Below are 17,373 nucleotides of genomic sequence, written 5' to 3'. Positions count from 1 at the left end.
TGTTGTAGTTGAAAATCAGGATTATTCCACCAAATTTAAATATTCATGTTGCCAAAAGATGAATATAAACATGTCTCTGAACATGGCAATCTGTTTCAGATTGGGCTGCTGATAAGCCTGTCTGGTATTATACTGCAAGAACGATGAATAGATGTACATTATCACTTACAGATAAATTATACAGTCAAAAATTTTGGAACCCCCCGACAAACTATTGAACGCAGGTGTTTGAAAAAAAAAAAAAAAAAAAAAAAAAAAAAAAAAAAAATCACAGTCAAGCATTTAGACCCCATAGACTGCTTCAACAAACATTTGTGAAAGAATGGGTAGCTCTCAGGAGCTCAAGCATGGCACCGTGATAGGTTGCCTCTTGTGCAATATCAATTTCTGAAATTTCTGTACGACTAAATATTCCACGGTCAACTGATATTTGATATTAACAAGTGATATTACGTGATATCCGGTTTCCCCCACTGTCCAAAGACGTGCTCTATAAGTCAATTGAATAAGCTAAATTGGCCATAGTGTATGTGTAAAAGAGCGTGTAAAGGTGTTTCCCAGTGTCGGGTTGCGGCTGGAAGGGCATCAGCTGAATAAACATATGCTGGATAAGCTGGCGGTTCATTCCGCTGTGGCGAGCCCGGAATAATAAAGGGACTAAGCCAAAAAGAAAATGAATGAATGATTGAATGAATGATTAGGTGATATTTGACAAAAAGGAGGCAACTGGGAACAACAGCTACTCATCCATTAAGTGGTACAGTAGGGCACATAAAATTGCATAGCTGAGTCAGAACATGCTGAGAGTCACAGAATGCAGAAGTTGCCAACTTTCTTTAGAGTGAAGAGCTACAGACCTTCAAATTTCACGCGGCCTTCAACATTAGCTCAAGAACAGTGCGTAAATAGCTTCTTGAAATGGATTTCCATGGCTGAGCAGCAGCATCAAAGCCTTCTTACATCCCTAAGTATAATGCAAAGCGTCAGATGCAGTGGTGTCAAGCATGCCATAATGCTTTGTTCTCTGGAGTGAACATGTTCTCTGGAGAGAAAAATATCACTTCTCTGTCTGGCAATCCAATAGAAGAGTATGGGTTTGGTACTTGCCATACTGTATCGTGACAAGGGTAAAGTTTGGTGGATTATAGTGATGTATTAAGGTAAAGTTCAGTGGATTTTGGTGTGGCGTTGTTTATCAGGGTTGCAGATCTTGGCCCCATAGTTCCAGTGAAAGAAAATTTTGGAAGATTTCATGCTCCCAACTTGTGGGAACAATGGTGTATATGCACAGTGACTTTTAATTTCAGCCAGCTAGCACCAGGGCTTAAAGTGAACGCTCTTACCATTATAAAACACCATGTTTAAGGTCCGATTTCTTTAAAAATCAGTGATCTTCACTGCCTGTTAAATTTACGCTATGAAGTGGGTCTCAGACCAGACAAAAAGCACATCATTAAATTACATGTTCCCCTGCCATGTATTTAAAATATGACAATTAATTTTACCCCAGAGTTTTCAATAGAGTTTCTGCGCTCACCTGCTGGTACTGACAGCCAGTGGCGTAGCGAAAAATGCATGGGCAAAGATTTAAGGTGTGGCATTTGGTCTTGATTGTGATTACACCAACTGAAGACAGTTGGGGTGTGGGGGTTGTTGGTTGGGGGTCGGTGTGCATATGATCATGCAAAGTGAAGAAACGGGGGGTGGCATTGGAATGGGAGCAGTAATCATGATCACATGAAGTTAAGACCAATGGTGTTGTTGTTGGCAATGGTGTTAAGCCTGAGGTCAGGTAACTTATTTGTAGGTGGTGTTAAGGCTGAGGTGAGTTATGATATCAGACCCAAAGGTGGGGGGTGGGTAGAAATATCTATGCCACTGCTGATAGCGCTATCGGTTACACAACCTTTTATAACGTTTTACGCTTGAACAACTAAATAAATGCTTAATCTATTTAACTAAATGTATTTTAATTACAACATCGATGCTGTAAAAGGAGCCTTGAAAAATTGAAAATAGTCACATTAAGCTTTCACTAGAAGTTTATCATTAGCTGAAAAACACTAGCTGTGCATTTAGCCAATTTGGGCATGGCCCTTCCTATTCCAACATGACTGGTCACCATTGCTTAAGCCAATGTGCATAAAAACATGCATGAGTGTGTTGAGAAACTTGACTGGCCTGCACAGAATCCTGAACTCAACCCAATTGAACACATTTGGAAGAAATGTAAGCAGAGGCAGAGAAAGACCCTCTCATTACGCATTAGAACCTGACCTCATTTCTAGAAGAATTATCAAAAATTTCTTATGTATGTATGTATGTATGCATGCATGCATGCATGCATGTGTGTATATATATATATATATATATATATATATATATATATATATATATATATATATATATATATATATATATATATATATATATATATTTCTATAGATAGAGATAGAAGAGAGATAGGAGAGAGAGAAAAAAGAGAGAATATATAACATTGTTGACGACATTGTTATCAAAAACGACAACCTTAAAAAGTACTGAAAGTAGCAATTTTTATTTGCGTTAAAATTATGTACAAGTAACCAAAGACATTATTTTGAAATTGGTACAAATATCATGTTCCTGCAGTTGGTTTTCGATAACTCGTCTCCAAAAAAAAACACAACTGAGAAAAACGTGGTATAAAATAAAACGATTGGATTCAGAAAAGTAGTCTATCTAGTTCTCCAACAGCCAATATGTACACAAGTATTTACAGTTCGTGTTGCTTCATTCAGTCCCCCGCTGTGTGAATTCAATCCCGTTGTGATTTTAGGAGCTCTCAGACACTGCAGGACTGTGCCCAAAACCCAATAAACACAAATCATAGTGTTTGATGTAACAGAGTGAAACAGCTAAACAGTGAGGTGGGGGACAAAATGACCCTTTTGCAAAGGTGTGTGTATTGAAAATTCTACTTATTCCAGTCATGAAAAGACTGACAACGGCAGCAAAACACCTGAGCATCCGACATCAAACGAGCTTATCTTTAAAAGCGACTGTTTCAGATGCAAACAAACACATTCAGTCTTGAGAAGAGCAGAAGGTTTTGGGTCAGAATTGCAATCTGCTGGCTTTATCAGCGAAACATCAAGTGCTAAATTCAATGTTGCAGTAAAAATGCTGTTTATGACACAAATTAGCGAAAAGTCGGATGAAAGTTGGCTCAGTTGATGACAAAAAGTCAAGGTTGCATACAGTCGCACATTTATCACTTATTCTCTTGACAATTTTAATCATGTCCAAACCTTAGGTAGCAGCGCATTCACGGGAATCATTGCATAACCTGACTTTACCATGTAGCCATGACCCAAACCCAAAGATGAGATTGCCTATAGCTTCGAAAAGGCATTTGAATTTATTCAAATTTCTCTCATGCACAATATGATTATGCAGCCATGCATAATTCGACTTGTATGCTTTTATAGAGCTTCGCTGCTGAATTTAAGCCATGTAAGATTTGGAAATCTGGGTCGTTAACATTATGGCATTTGAACTACACGGTTATGAGTTTGGACTACTAAAGCATTCCAGAACCACTGTCCCTTTCCTGCCCCAGCTAAATGAAAAGTGATGTAATTTATTCATTTGCTGACCTTCGACACAGTGCTATCGATTAAAAACGAATTTGTGCAACACAAAAGGAGCACACGGCGAAGTGAAGAGAATGGATTTGAACCAGGGGGGCATGTCTTCGCGGCATTTTAAAGAGGTCTAAAAAATTTGAATGCCGCATTTGGATTCACCCTTTAGACGTTGAGGTCAGTGTCGAGCGCTTTTGAATTGACAGATTTGAAAGTGGAATTAAACAAACAGAGGGGGAGACTTCCTTTAACAAGTTTTATCAGAGCCACTCGCCATTTCAGCCAATGAAAACAAGCTTCCAAGGAGAGTGATCAATACATAGCAGATTAAGCAGGGTTGTGATGGGTGGAACACAATTACGGCGTGATGAAAACATTTGAAGACCAAACGGATGAACAGCTTGTGACAAACTCAATCAAAACAGCTCCGTTTAATAGAGTTCTGCGTGTGTGTGTGTGCTTTAAAATTTCATTCTCTACAGTCTGAATGAGAAGGTACTGGTTGATGATGGTGTTGGGTTTGCTGAGGTCTGCGTGTGGAGCTCCACTAAAGCACACTAGCAGTGTTCCAGATAATCAATGACCCTGGAGATGGACTTCTGCCCTGTGGTGCCAACGTCACACTGCAAAGAACACACAAGCACAATTGGCCAGTCAATAAGTATAACTTTCATATAGGTTTTCCTTGCAAAATGATAAAGCAGAACATTAGTATTGATATTACAGCATGCTTATACATACTCACCTACTTATCTTGCTATATTCATGCTGCATAACTTTTAGTGACAGGTCAATTAATCGGTCAATATTTGGCCATTCTAAGATTAAAGCATTTCAATTCATCCTCTCAGCTAATTAACATGTGGAAGTTCTCTCATAGATCACATTTTATTTGAAGTGTCCTTGTTAGACTTCAATTATATAAACAGGTACTTACCTAGGGCTAGGTTTAGTTTAGTTTGCTTTTAATTATGCATAATTAACTGCTAATTTTTAAAGTAAAAAACAGTAAAAAAAAAAATAAAAAAATAAAAAATGTTATTTTGTGTGGATTATGGATATCCCAAAATTAACAAATGAGTCCCAAATCTCAAAACAAGTTGGCATTTATAAGCTTCTGGTTCAGTCATTTTAATCTCATCTGTTTTTATTGATTAGGTTTTAGGTTAAGCATAAAAGGAGTGCCAGTTAGAAATAAAATGAAGATTGAAACATTATTTTAATAATTGAAGCATTAAAATGTGTATAAATAAATCACAATTTAAATGGACAATTAATGGACAAATAAATAGACATATTTAAATGTGTTTATTATGTTTGCTTGAGAAAGCCAACACAGTGTTATACTACTCTTTCCTCGAAAACAAACGTTATCTCCTCCTAGGTCGTTCATGCTACAAGGCCCAAATTTGGTCAATATGTGCCTTCTGCATTCAAGACTGTTGCTATATCTCCCCATGCTAATCAGACTTATCGTTTTTAAAAAAAAAATTATAAATAAATATTACATTTTAATAATATAAAAAAATATACAAGCCCTAGATTTGGCCAAAAGCTGTGTTCTGCAGGGGCTGTGTGAAATTCAAATGTACTATATTTTTAATTATTTTATTATTATTATTTGTTACCTGTGCTTGTTATTCTTTAGTTGAACAGTTAATCCATGCAAGTTAATCCACAGAAAAAAATGTTTTGGTAATCTTCAACCAAAGATTGACCATTTGCTTCTGCGTTTAGACTGGCGGTCTTTCTCTGTTAATGTCAATAACTTCAGTCACAATGTTCTTAACCACGCCCCTCTTACTGTTAGTTTGGTATAGAGTGGAGGAACTATGACGTCAATTTGTATGCAAAAAACAGAAAGCGAGTTGGCATTTTAGCAGTTCCGGTTCACTCGTCCCAAAGTTAAAGATTTTTTTATGGGATTTCGGTTAAATCGCTTAAATAAGGTTTGTGGCTACCACAAAACTCAGTATACTTACACGTTTTATTCTATACAAGATAAAACACATCAGTTACATCTCATTCTTGATTTTTTAAATAAGTTACGCTTCTTTTAAAAGACGGTTGCTGTTAACTTGCTAAATGGGAATACAGGCGATGTCGGAGGCATTAAACGTCATCGAGCTAATCTGTCTGGAACGCATAGCCCGCTTTAAATTTACAGCTTGCGTTGTATAAATTTGGATTTATCTGCCATTTGGTTAAGTATTTTCATAAGTATTTTACAGTTTGTAGTATTTTTCTAATTGGGCATTCACATTGTGTGTATATAATGCTTTGACTCATAGAGATGTCATGACAGATTCATTTGTTGATCATTTATTTTAATAAAGCTATTTTATGAAGATCCTTTTCTCGGTAAAGCAAATGTGTGAATACATTTGTAAAAAGTATATAAATATTTACTGACATTTTAACGTAATTATTTTACACCAAAATTCATCTAATGATTTTTGTCATCTTTTTCTTCATCTGAACACATTTAACTGTAAGTCATAACTGCGATATTTACACTCCTCCTTACACTCACCTTAATTTATAGCATATGTGATTGTATGGGTTGCTTTTCGCTGAACTTTGTGATGAAAAAAGAATAATTAATGTTTTTCTTTATCCATGATGGGACTTGCAGGCATTTAATAGACTAGCCCTCATTTCTGTTGTCTATGAAAAACAATATGGGATTTGTAATTGACTGCCATAGCTAGGCTTTCACTATAGTAAGCGTGCTGTATGCACTCGGGCGAAACACTTATTTAAATATGCAATATAATAATAGTATTGGGTACGTTTATAAAACATCAACTTTTAACAACTGTAAAGCAAAACAAATGTATTTCCCATGAGAAAACAATTCGAAACGTATAATAACTATGCATGTTTAATACCTGTAATAATACTAAAATAATATATTATTTGTACATATTTGTTTATATAGCGTGGATTATAATACACTAAATCGAGAGAGTAAATCTTTGTCATTAACCATATTTCTAAAAATAAGCTTAAACATTGTCTGTAGCAGGGTGGTGCTGACGATACAGGCGAGCGCCCTAAAGTCAGTGTTGTCCGTTTATAGCCTAATGTTAGCTTTTTAGTTCTTGCGTTTGCATTTAAGATCCAAAAGTGATAAAAGTTATATTATCGTTTGAGGATTATCCGGCTGGACAAAACGTGTAAGTGTAATAAACAGTGTTTGAACACAGAGCTTATTATTTGCGAACTTCGAAAAGTCTATAGGAAAATCTTATAGGGATTTTACAGAGGGAACCAGTTTTGTGTTAGCAGCCAATTGGCCTACAAGGTGAAGTCATAGTTCCTCCACTCTATAAGGGAATGATGCTCAAAAAAGCCCCACACCATACTCAATATTCAGTTTCAGCTGGAAGCACATCAACATACTAAAATAAAAGTCTCAGGAACTTCCAAGTCAAGATGACTTTGAATGCCTTGAAATAAGATCTATTTTCATGTAATTAAGACTTTGTGTCTTGAAAGGCAGCTGTTAAATTTCACTATTGTACATTCCCAACCTCATTTTGTTTATACTCATGCTCATACAAACTTAGTTTTTTTGCAGTAGGCGACTACATTTAGGCTGCAACATTCCATTTGGTTGTGTTCATTTGTGAAGATGAATGAAACCGAAGAAATCATAAACCTTTTCTGGTCACAAAGCTTATTTTCTGCAATAACCCAGAGGCCTTTGAAGAAAAAAAACTGCATTGCTTTATGTTGAGGGAACTACAGTTCTGCTAACTTTGGGTTGGCCTACAAAATTATGCCATCCTTGGAGTATTCTATTAACATAGCAGCACAGATATTAAAGGATCGCAAAACACCAAAACGCATTTTTTGAGATGTTGGCAGTCATATATACGCCTCACATTGCTAAAAACACTATTAGGACACATTTATTTTGCTAACAAGTGAAAATTGGTTGTTTTTGTGTTGTTTAGGGTAAATTCGTACTACTGGTTTAAAACAAAATTTTGAAGCTATGCCACGGCAATGAGATCATTGTATAAATTCCAGTGTGGAGACTGGATGTCTGTACCGGCTGGCACAAAGTGATGTCAGAGTTTTCAGCGCATGTATTCATTAATTCATAAGAAAGACTCGATTATAACCAATCAGCGCACTCTATTGTGAACGAGATGCAACTTCATTAATATGCATGATATAGCTTCGAAGACTCTTCGAGATGCCATGTTGTGCTGTTAACCATAATTCACACAAGTAGTGGAAGAATTGTTCAGAGACATGGGTCGTCAGTGTTGCGTTTATAAATGTGGCGCAAGTAAGGTTTTGTTTCCATTTTCTTTTTGTGATGAGAAGCACAGCTCATGTATGGATTACAGTGGTCTGCTGACACGCGACAAAAATATGTTTGCAAGGAACATTTTTTTTTTTTTTTACCCGAGAGTTTTTCGAATCTGCAAATGATGAAATCTGGATTTGCCACTCGTCTTCTTTTTTAAAAAGATGTGGTTCCAGTTCGCATTGATTGTCCTGTCTTTACGGATTTGGTAAGTGTGTGATCAGTGTTCTTTGTTTATGTTTCACCACCTGTCTCAGCAGGGTGTTTTCACACCTCTACTTTCAAAAAAGTCAGGGAAGTGGGTGTGTCCAACTTTGTTTATGTGGGAGTGTTAAGTAGTGAAAGAGGGAAGGGTTTGCATGAAAAGGGGAGTTTCAGTACCAGAACACACTGACTTTCACAGAGGCAAAACAAACACAGACACAGAAGACATTGACTATGTTTACATGGACATCAGTAATTGAATTATTTGCCAAATTATTAATTTGTTGACTTTAACTGCAGTTCAGCACTTTCATTCAGGAACATTTCATGCATGCCCCCTGTGACAAACAAGATATTGGATGCGAGGAACTGCTGGAAGAGTGTAGTTTTAATAGAATGTTTGATACCACACGCGTACGGGAGAAAGAAAACCCATTGCATTTCTGGGTAACTTAGATGAACTCAGTAGGTGCAGAGAACAGTATCAGAAATCCGTGTGTGTATAGACTATCCTGTCACAAAATGCGGCGAAAATCCTACACGATGGTAATAGTTTAAGGTGTTTACATGTTTACATTCAGAGAGCAGTATTTACAGCAGATCTTTCAGTACTGTTTTTCAGTATTGATCTTTACATATTGTTGTGATATTAACATACTGTAAACTAAGTAACTAAATTATTTTGACTAAGGTATGTCTTTAAAAACTGAAAGAGTACTGCTGATGACACAAACTAACTTTGCCTCTGAAGTAACATAAACAAAGAACACTGATCACATGCTTACCAAATCTGAAAAGAAAGGACAATCAATACCAAATGGAGCTGTGTCTTTTTTAAAAGGAGATGAGTGGTAAATCCGGATTTCAGCATTTCCAGATGCAAAAAGCTCTCGGGTAAAGAAATGTTCCTTACAAACATATTTTTGTCGCATGTTAGCAGATCACTGCAATCCACACGTGAGTCCAGTTGCGCTCTCATATCGGGGAAATGGAAACAAAATCTTCATTGCAGCACATTTATAAACACAACACTGGTGACCCATGTCTCTAAACAATTCTTCTTCTTCCACTTGTTTTAATTACGGTTGGCAACAGAACGTGGTGTCTGCCTGCCGTTTGTACATTTTAACAGGTAACAGGTCTTCGAAGCTATCATGCATATAAATAAAGTTGCACCTCATTCACAATAGAGCGCGTTGATTGGTTCGAACCAAGTCTTTCTCTTGAATTAATGCTGTGATTAATGCTTCAAAAATTCTTCTTAAACCAGAAAAACTAATTCGTTAAAATAACTCAAAAACAACCAATTATCAATTTTTTTGTGAAATATATGTGTCCTAATAGTGTTTTCAGCAGCGTGGGACATATGTATATGACTGTTAACATCTCAAAAAATGGGTTTTGGTGTTTAGTGACCCTTTAAATACCTTAGTCAAAATAATTTAGTTACTAAGTTCGTTATATCAATACAAATTATGGACTGAAAATCCTCCACTTTCACACAGCTCTCAGATCTGCTGTTCTCCGAATCACTGTCTATACCCCCTGCATCTGTGTTTGTGTTGCTGGTGTGAAAATCAGCTATAGTGCACGTAATGAAACTCCCCTTTTCATGCAAACCCTTCCCTCTTTCGCCACTCCCACCTAAACAATGCCGAAGTCGCCCATTTTCCTGACTTTTTTCAAACTAGAGGCGTGAAAACACCATGATGAGACGGGGTGGGGGGGTTCATGGCCCTTTAAAATTACTAATGAACTGAAATGTTCAACAGTCATCATAATGATTGTAATAGCATTTATTTGAAAACAAACTCATAATATCTGTCTTAAAGACTACAAATGTATCGTCTACTCAACCAAAAATGCATGTTATAGTGGAAAAAAACTCGTGTGCACTTACTGTAAGGTTCATGAAATTTAAGAACTTCTTCAACATCTCCGTCATGACTGAAAAATCCCCTTTTGGCAGGTTTTCCCTCACAGTAGTCACATTCATCTGAAAGAGAAACACAGCATTAGCAGCCCACTTCTCCACCGAGGTTACAGTACACTTGAGGCCGGCGCTGAAAGGGAGTCTGGAGATTTTAAAAGCAAGTCTCTGTTGATCAAAGCAGCGGTACTGCATCACTGGCCATCATTTTTTCAGCGCGCTCCAAGTCTCCATGGTACTCAATCTTCAAAAACACATCCAAATCAAATATTTCCCTCCTTCCGATGCACTCGTGGCCTCAAACATGAATCTAAACTGCAAACAGGACAATGCGGCTTCCAAAAGAAATTCTCTTTTGAGTCAATTTGTCTTTTTTTTTTGTTTAAATACGAACTGAACTTGACACTCAAAGTGAGCAAACATGCATCCAAACGGAAAAGTGGGCGAAATAAACAGAGTATAAATGCTGTCTCTTTTTGTGTTTGTGTCTAGGCAGCGTTTATTGGCGAGACAGATAATGGCCGTGTACATCAGTCAGAATGCAGTGGTATGAAAGAGAAACAGAAGAGTCAATTACAGCGGATTCTTCTGCCCACCTATTAAAGTTCGGAAAATAAAGCCATTAATACTGGTGAACACAACATAGGGCTTTTCTTCAGATACCTGGCTGAAACTTGAAAACAGCAATTTAGACAAACAACACTCAAACCTTGCAAAGGAATATTAACAACAAAGCTCTGCGCTTATTGGTTCAGGTTTGTCCTGACCTTAAAGTGAAGAGGCATCGTTTCTACTGCTGAGGGCACCAGCCAGCATTTATTTCAGAGTGAAAAAATACTGAGTCAAACTGCAGTCTTGTTGTAGCTAAATGCATACCTGATATTAAAGATTCACAATAGTCTTTATACCTTGAGGAAAATGCAAGTAGACGGATTCAATTCATAAATCAGAGATTTAAAAAAAGAGAAAATGTGGTAAATGTGTGTGTGTGTGTGTGTGTGTGTTACTTACAGGGCTCCCCTGGCACAGACAGCCCAAAAGCAGTGCAGTGTATGACGCCACAATACTGTCCTCCATGTGCTTGCCAGCATGCTGAAGCGCTGGAGACAGAAATGACATAACAGATTAGTCAAAACAACGAATATTTTTTTACATAATAAAACAGTTTCTAACCTAACAAAAAAGGAATATTGATTATTTAACAGTAACTTCAATGAAATGTATGCACAGGATTCTTTATTTCTAAAGAAATGTATACTTCTACTGCTGCTTGTGCTTACCAAGGTGTTAAATAAATAAATACATTTATTAATTCAATAAAAACAGTGATATTGTTAAATAGTTTTACAATTTAGATCATGCCTGGGCTCGTTTGACCCCAAAAAACCCAGTTGGTGGGCCAGAGTGCGACTCAGTTGGTATGCATGTAGTGTGAGTGCAAAGCATGCCCGAGCATGAATCTGAAGACGTGAGGACACTTTTTTAAGGGACAGTTTCATATGCATTTATAAGTCATTCTTATTTGTCAATGAACAGGAATTGTCATAATTTATTAAATATGCAACTTCAGCAAACGACTCAAAATAATACACAACAATATAACTAAAATAAAACTCCATTGTACTCTGTGAGGCTCAGAAAGTAAAAACGTAGTAATAAATATGATTCACTTCATAGAGACACGTCTCCTGCTTTCGGTTAGAGCGCACGTGCTGGAATGAATGATGGCTTAAGATGTGCGAGTTTATCGGATCAGATCACCCACAGTCTTAAAAAGTCTGTGTTCACCACAAGATGTCAAAAAGAATAGTTTTATAACGCGATTCACGTTGTACATTGAGGGACATCACAACATATGCAAATTCCAGCTGCATCCTGAAAAAACATGTAGTGGTAAGTGGTTGTTGCTAGATCGGATATGGATGCGGCCGGAAGTTAACGAGAATTATTTATATTATTTATTACATTTGCCATTTATTCTATTTTATTGACGTCTACCTCCACCCGAACCCTAAACCCAACCGTCACAGTACTGCAAAAATATGAATTATTGTTATACAGTGTCATAAAAAAATGGTTACATCAATGTGCATATCGCACATCCGGCCGGCCGCGGATCCAATCTAGACTTTACCGTGGTAAGTGTCAAAGTTATGCCTATTTGAACTATGGGTAATTTTTTATCTTATTGTAAAACCATATTTCACACGTCCAAGTATCTTCCATCATATGTTCTCTCTTAAAAGCAGACAAATATCTTGTGAACCCTACAACCCGAAAACACACCTTTATGAAGAATGGTTCATTCTAAACAATTTACTAGGGCTGCTCGATTATAGGAAAAATCATAATCACGATTATTTTAGTCATAATTGTAATCACGATTATTCAAAACTATTATCTGTTGAAGTCAAAATTATTCGCCCTCCTGTGAATTTTTATATATATATATAATATATATATATAATATATATATATATATATATATATATATATATATATATATATATATATATATATATATTATATATATATATATATATATTATATATATATATATATATATATATATATATATATATATATATATATATATATATATATATATATATATATATATATATATTCGAAATTATGTTTAACAGAGGAATTTTTCACAGTATTTCCTATAATATTTTTTCTTCTGGAGAAAGGCTCATTTGTTTTATTTCGGCTGGAATAAAAGCAGTTTTTAATATTTCGAGACCTATTTTAGGGTCAATATTATTAGCACCTTTAAGCAATGTATATTTTTGATTGTCAGCAGAATAAACTACTGTTATACAATGACTTGTCTAATTACTCTAATTAAGCCTTTGAATGTCACTTTAAACTTAATACTAGTATCTTGAAAAATATCTAGTAAAATATAATGTACTTTACATCCCAGCAAAGATAAAAGAAATCAGTTATTAGAAATGAGTTATTAAAACTATTATGTTTAAAAATGGGTTGACATTAAATCTTTGCATTAAACAGAAATTGGGGGGAAAGGGTCGCTAATAATTCAGGAGGGCTAATAATTCTGACTTTATCTGTATACATGCACAGTTATTTTCCTCCCTGTAAATAAGGAAAGGGAAATAAATACAACAGAATAAAAATATGAAACAAACTGTGCTTTAAGCATCTTCACTGTAAGAACAAAAAAACTTCAGCTACAAAAGTCCTTCCGTCAAGAGCAGTGAGGGATTTTCTCCATTTGTTGTTTGATTAATAATAAAATAGTGCGGCTCTGATATGGTTTCTCTTTCAGATGTCTTTTGATTCTCAACATGTTTGTTTATTACACAAATGAGGTTAGTATGAATATTTACCAAACACCACACTCTGACACAAATGTGCATGTATTTGACCATTAAAGATGTCTCCGAGGCTAAGCGCGCACGCGCACACACACACACACACACACACAGAAGCATGCGGTCTCGTTCGCGCTTTTAAATATGAATGATTCGAATGTTCATCAAGGAATGATGCGCATCCCGTGCTGCAAACGTTACATTACAGTACATGCTTTTAGTAATGTTCACGTGGAACTGAGCTTTGCAGAGCAACAAATGTGTACAACTGGAAAGGGGTGGTATCTGATGCAATAATCGTTTATCGCGATTAATGCTTTTTCATAATCGTTAGAAGCCAAAATTGAAATCAGATTTTCGATTAATTGCACAGCTCTACAATTTACATAACCATTTTCCACAAAACCAAGCAAATTGAGAGTCCTGCGACATCTTTTGATCAAAAACACAAATACGGACACCTCACAAAAGTATACAACATATACAAGTGAGCTAAATGAGCTAGTAACCTGTTACTTGAGTAATTGTTTTTAACAGAATACTTTTTTACTCTTACTCGAGTAACTTTTAAGATTGTTACTTTTACTGTAGTAAAAATGTCCTCAAGTACTTGTACTTTTATTTGAGTCTAGATTTTGGATACTCTACCCACCTATAGTTGGGGGAGTGGGTGACAACTGCACCTGGGCTCGGTTCAGGGTGAGTACACCCATAAAAGACTATAGGTGTGTCCCAAATCGCATACCTGTACTTATGCACTATTCTATGGCATTTTGTAGAATAAATAGTGCATTCACACTGAAAACTCTAAAAATAATAAGTGCACTTTAATTACCAGGACGATGCACTCATTCAACCAGTAAAATGAAGTGTGGAATGATGGACACTTCACACACTCAGGAGTCGCTGCTTTGCTCACGTAGCGGAAGGGGAGGAGCTATCAGGCGCACGTTGGATTACTTTATTTATTTTGGATTGTGAAAGCAGTATTCTCCTACGAGAGTGATTATAGTGCCTCTTGATGGTGAATGCAGTTATACTCATGTATACTTTGGTCATTTATTTTACCAATTCGGCAACCGACAAATGTCATTAGGGAAACGGTTTGAATTTCCGCTTAGTAAAAAAAACTGCACCTGCACACTCAACAGCAAAGTATATGTACAGTTGAAGTCAGAATTATTAGCCCCCCCTGTTTATTTTATTCCCCAATTTCGGTTTAATAGAGAGAAGATTTTTTTTCAACACATTTCTAAACATAATAGTTTTAATAACTCATTTCTAATAACTGATTTATTTTATCTTTGCTATGATGACAGTAAATAATATTTGACTAGATATTTTTCAAGACACTTCTATACAGCTTAAAGTGACATTTAAAGGCTTAACTAGGTTAAACAGGTTAGGGTTATTAGGCAAGTTATTGTAAAATAATGGTTTGTTCTGTAGGCTATTGAAAAAATATAAAGCTTTAAGGGGCTAAAAATTAAAAACTACTTATATTTTTGCCGAAATAAAAACAAATAAGACTTTCTCCAGAAGAAAAAATATTATCAGACATACTGTGAAAATTTCCTTGCTCTGTTAAACAATTTGGGAAATATTTAAAAAAGAAAAAAAATTCAAAGGGGCGCTAATATTTCTGACTTTAACTGTATTAGTATATAGAATGTGCCATTTGGGACACAGCTTATAATTTTTTTTTTGTAATTTAGTGTTACTGAATTGTGTATATAGCCTTTACCTTCAGTGTGACATGATCCTCTTTTATATAAGAAATTTCAATGCCTAAAGCTCCAGTGAAGTGCTTTGAAATGTGCATTTTTTATTCGATGTTTGACAATCTCAACCACAACATGAAGAGAGGTGTCCACATAGTGTAGCTCCTCCCCCTTTTAAAAAACAGCTAATTTGTTTAACAATTTGTTTTATCATCGCTCTGCCAGTGAGAGTGGTTAAGATCAAACGCATCAAATGTGAATCATCTTGAACGGGGCAGTGCATGTCAGATAATAAAGAGTATTTGATTGGTCACTGTTTGGTGAGAAACTGTAGTATGAGTATAAACTGTAGTATGAGCATAAAACCATTTAGGCGGAAGTGATAAACTGCAAACTTTACAGCTCCTAAACGCAATTTTTTTCAGTTTTGTTGTGCAGTAGCTTATAGATATCCTAAAAAAAACTAACAACACTGATACTAACATCTAAAAACTTTATTGGACCTTTAAGAAACTATGAAAATGATCAATGTTCTGTGAAAATGCATACTTTTACATGGAAGTGCAGAGTTTATTTTTATATTTTTTTCTGCAATGACGCCTTAAATTTAATTTAATAGCTTTCATCACTTTTGTTTTACTTCCTGGACACTGTTTAACTACGCAGAGTGATCTCCCTTCACTACTGTTGATTCAATATGCTCAATAGGCCAAAAAGCCATCAGCAGAGTGTCGACAGAAGAGGACTTACTGCAAAAAACTGGGCTGAAAAAAACTCAACGACAGCCCAGCTCTGGCAGGCAGCCAACCATCGACTTGATGTGGCAAGGCATAAATCTGAGATTGAATGCCCATCAAGGTGACTCATAGAGGGGACAATATCACCAACAGTGGGGGAAAAAATCTGTTTTTGCCAAGTGGGCGAGCGCAAGTATCCACCTTTGTTGAGATCAAGTTCTTCATCCTCCTCTTCCTTTTTCTTCTTTTCCTCTGTGCTGTTGTTTTCTGACGCCACCCATTGGATCTCTTCATTGGTCTCTTTCCATTCTCCGCTTTGGTCCAATTGGGGCTTTGGCGCATCATTAATGAAGTCATCCGTCTCTGCTTCCGCCAACATGGCTGCATGCTCTCGTTGAAGGAAAAGCTATTAATGGTGAAACAGAGAGAAACCAATTATTTGCGTTTTGTTTGAGAACCAATGGGGTATATGCACAGCTAGTGTTTTTCAGCCAATGATAAACCTCCGGTGAAAGCTTAATGTTATTATTTTCAATTTCATAAGGTTCCTTTTACAGCATCGATGTTGTAATGTAATTATAATACATTCATTTAAATGGACTTAAGCATTCATTTAGTTGTTCAAGCATAAAACGAGATGAAAGAACTGCTGTTCCATTTCCCCAAATATTTCCCACTACTAATATTTATACTAATTCTTTTAGATTGTGGACAAGGTTCATCATTATTCACTTAACAGGCTGCACACTACGTTGAACACCTATGCATCATAGCGTTTTTTTTTTGTCTACACTTTTAAGTGCTACACATTGGCCATTGAGAAGTTGCCTTTTCTGTGCATGCGTGTGTGTTTTACCTTCACCAAAGCAGCAATGGCACTGTGAGATCTCTCAGTCTGCAACTCATCTTTGTCAGACACGCACATGGAGTCCCAGACTTCACCTCCCTCCATCTGCAGCTCCACCAGACAGTGTCTGTTCCTCGCGCTGTACTCCACCAGATTAATGAGCAAGCCCAGACCCTACAAACACACACACATAATGAAAAACACCTCATTTAGATCAACAAGAACTAAAAGCAGGCAGAGAAAACTTGGTTTCACTTTGATATGTCACACGCTACTGGTTTGCATAATTATAAATAGAGGGTCACAGAAAAAAATTCAGAAGTTAATCATTTTACAATTCAATGAAAGCATACAATATCTGAACTTAATAAATTCAAAAACATTAAATATCTGATTATCAAAATAAAAATCTAAAAAGTACAGAAGAATGGAATTTAACCATTTTCAATTGTAAGTATTGGAACTGGATGGAAAAGGAAATTAATTCAATAAGGTGATTAATAGTGGCTGGTTAACAAGTGATAATCCAGACAGAACTACCTGGCAGCATTTTCCTTGGTACATTATGCTCATGACACTATTCAGCTATAATTTACTATTGTTAACATGTTCACATTATTAAAACATATAGTGAAAAAAAAAA

At 36.0% G+C, this 17,373-nt stretch overlaps 1 protein-coding gene across 1 annotated transcript in view; it reads right to left on the bottom strand.

Moving 5' to 3' along the window:
* Positions 1-2,541: 2,541 nt before the first annotated feature.
* Positions 2,542-17,373, bottom strand: part of waplb (WAPL cohesin release factor b) — a 111,067-nt gene continuing 96,235 nt past the window's right edge. Inside the window, exons 16-20 of the mRNA XM_056468946.1 lie at positions 16,740-16,904; positions 16,085-16,289; positions 11,096-11,184; positions 10,055-10,150; positions 2,542-4,249 (exon numbers count right to left, since the gene is read on the bottom strand). Coding sequence (XP_056324921.1) covers positions 4,184-4,249; positions 10,055-10,150; positions 11,096-11,184; positions 16,085-16,289; positions 16,740-16,904 — 621 coding nt within the window. The 3' untranslated portion in view covers positions 2,542-4,183. The remainder of the gene's footprint in view (positions 4,250-10,054; positions 10,151-11,095; positions 11,185-16,084; positions 16,290-16,739; positions 16,905-17,373) is intronic.

Source organism: Danio aesculapii, chromosome 12 (assembly GCF_903798145.1).
Source record: "Danio aesculapii chromosome 12, fDanAes4.1, whole genome shotgun sequence".
NCBI classification, from domain to species: Eukaryota; Metazoa; Chordata; class Actinopteri; order Cypriniformes; family Danionidae; genus Danio; species Danio aesculapii.
The sequence above is the reverse complement of the archived record's forward strand: the minus strand, read 5'-3'. Positions and strand labels throughout refer to the sequence as shown.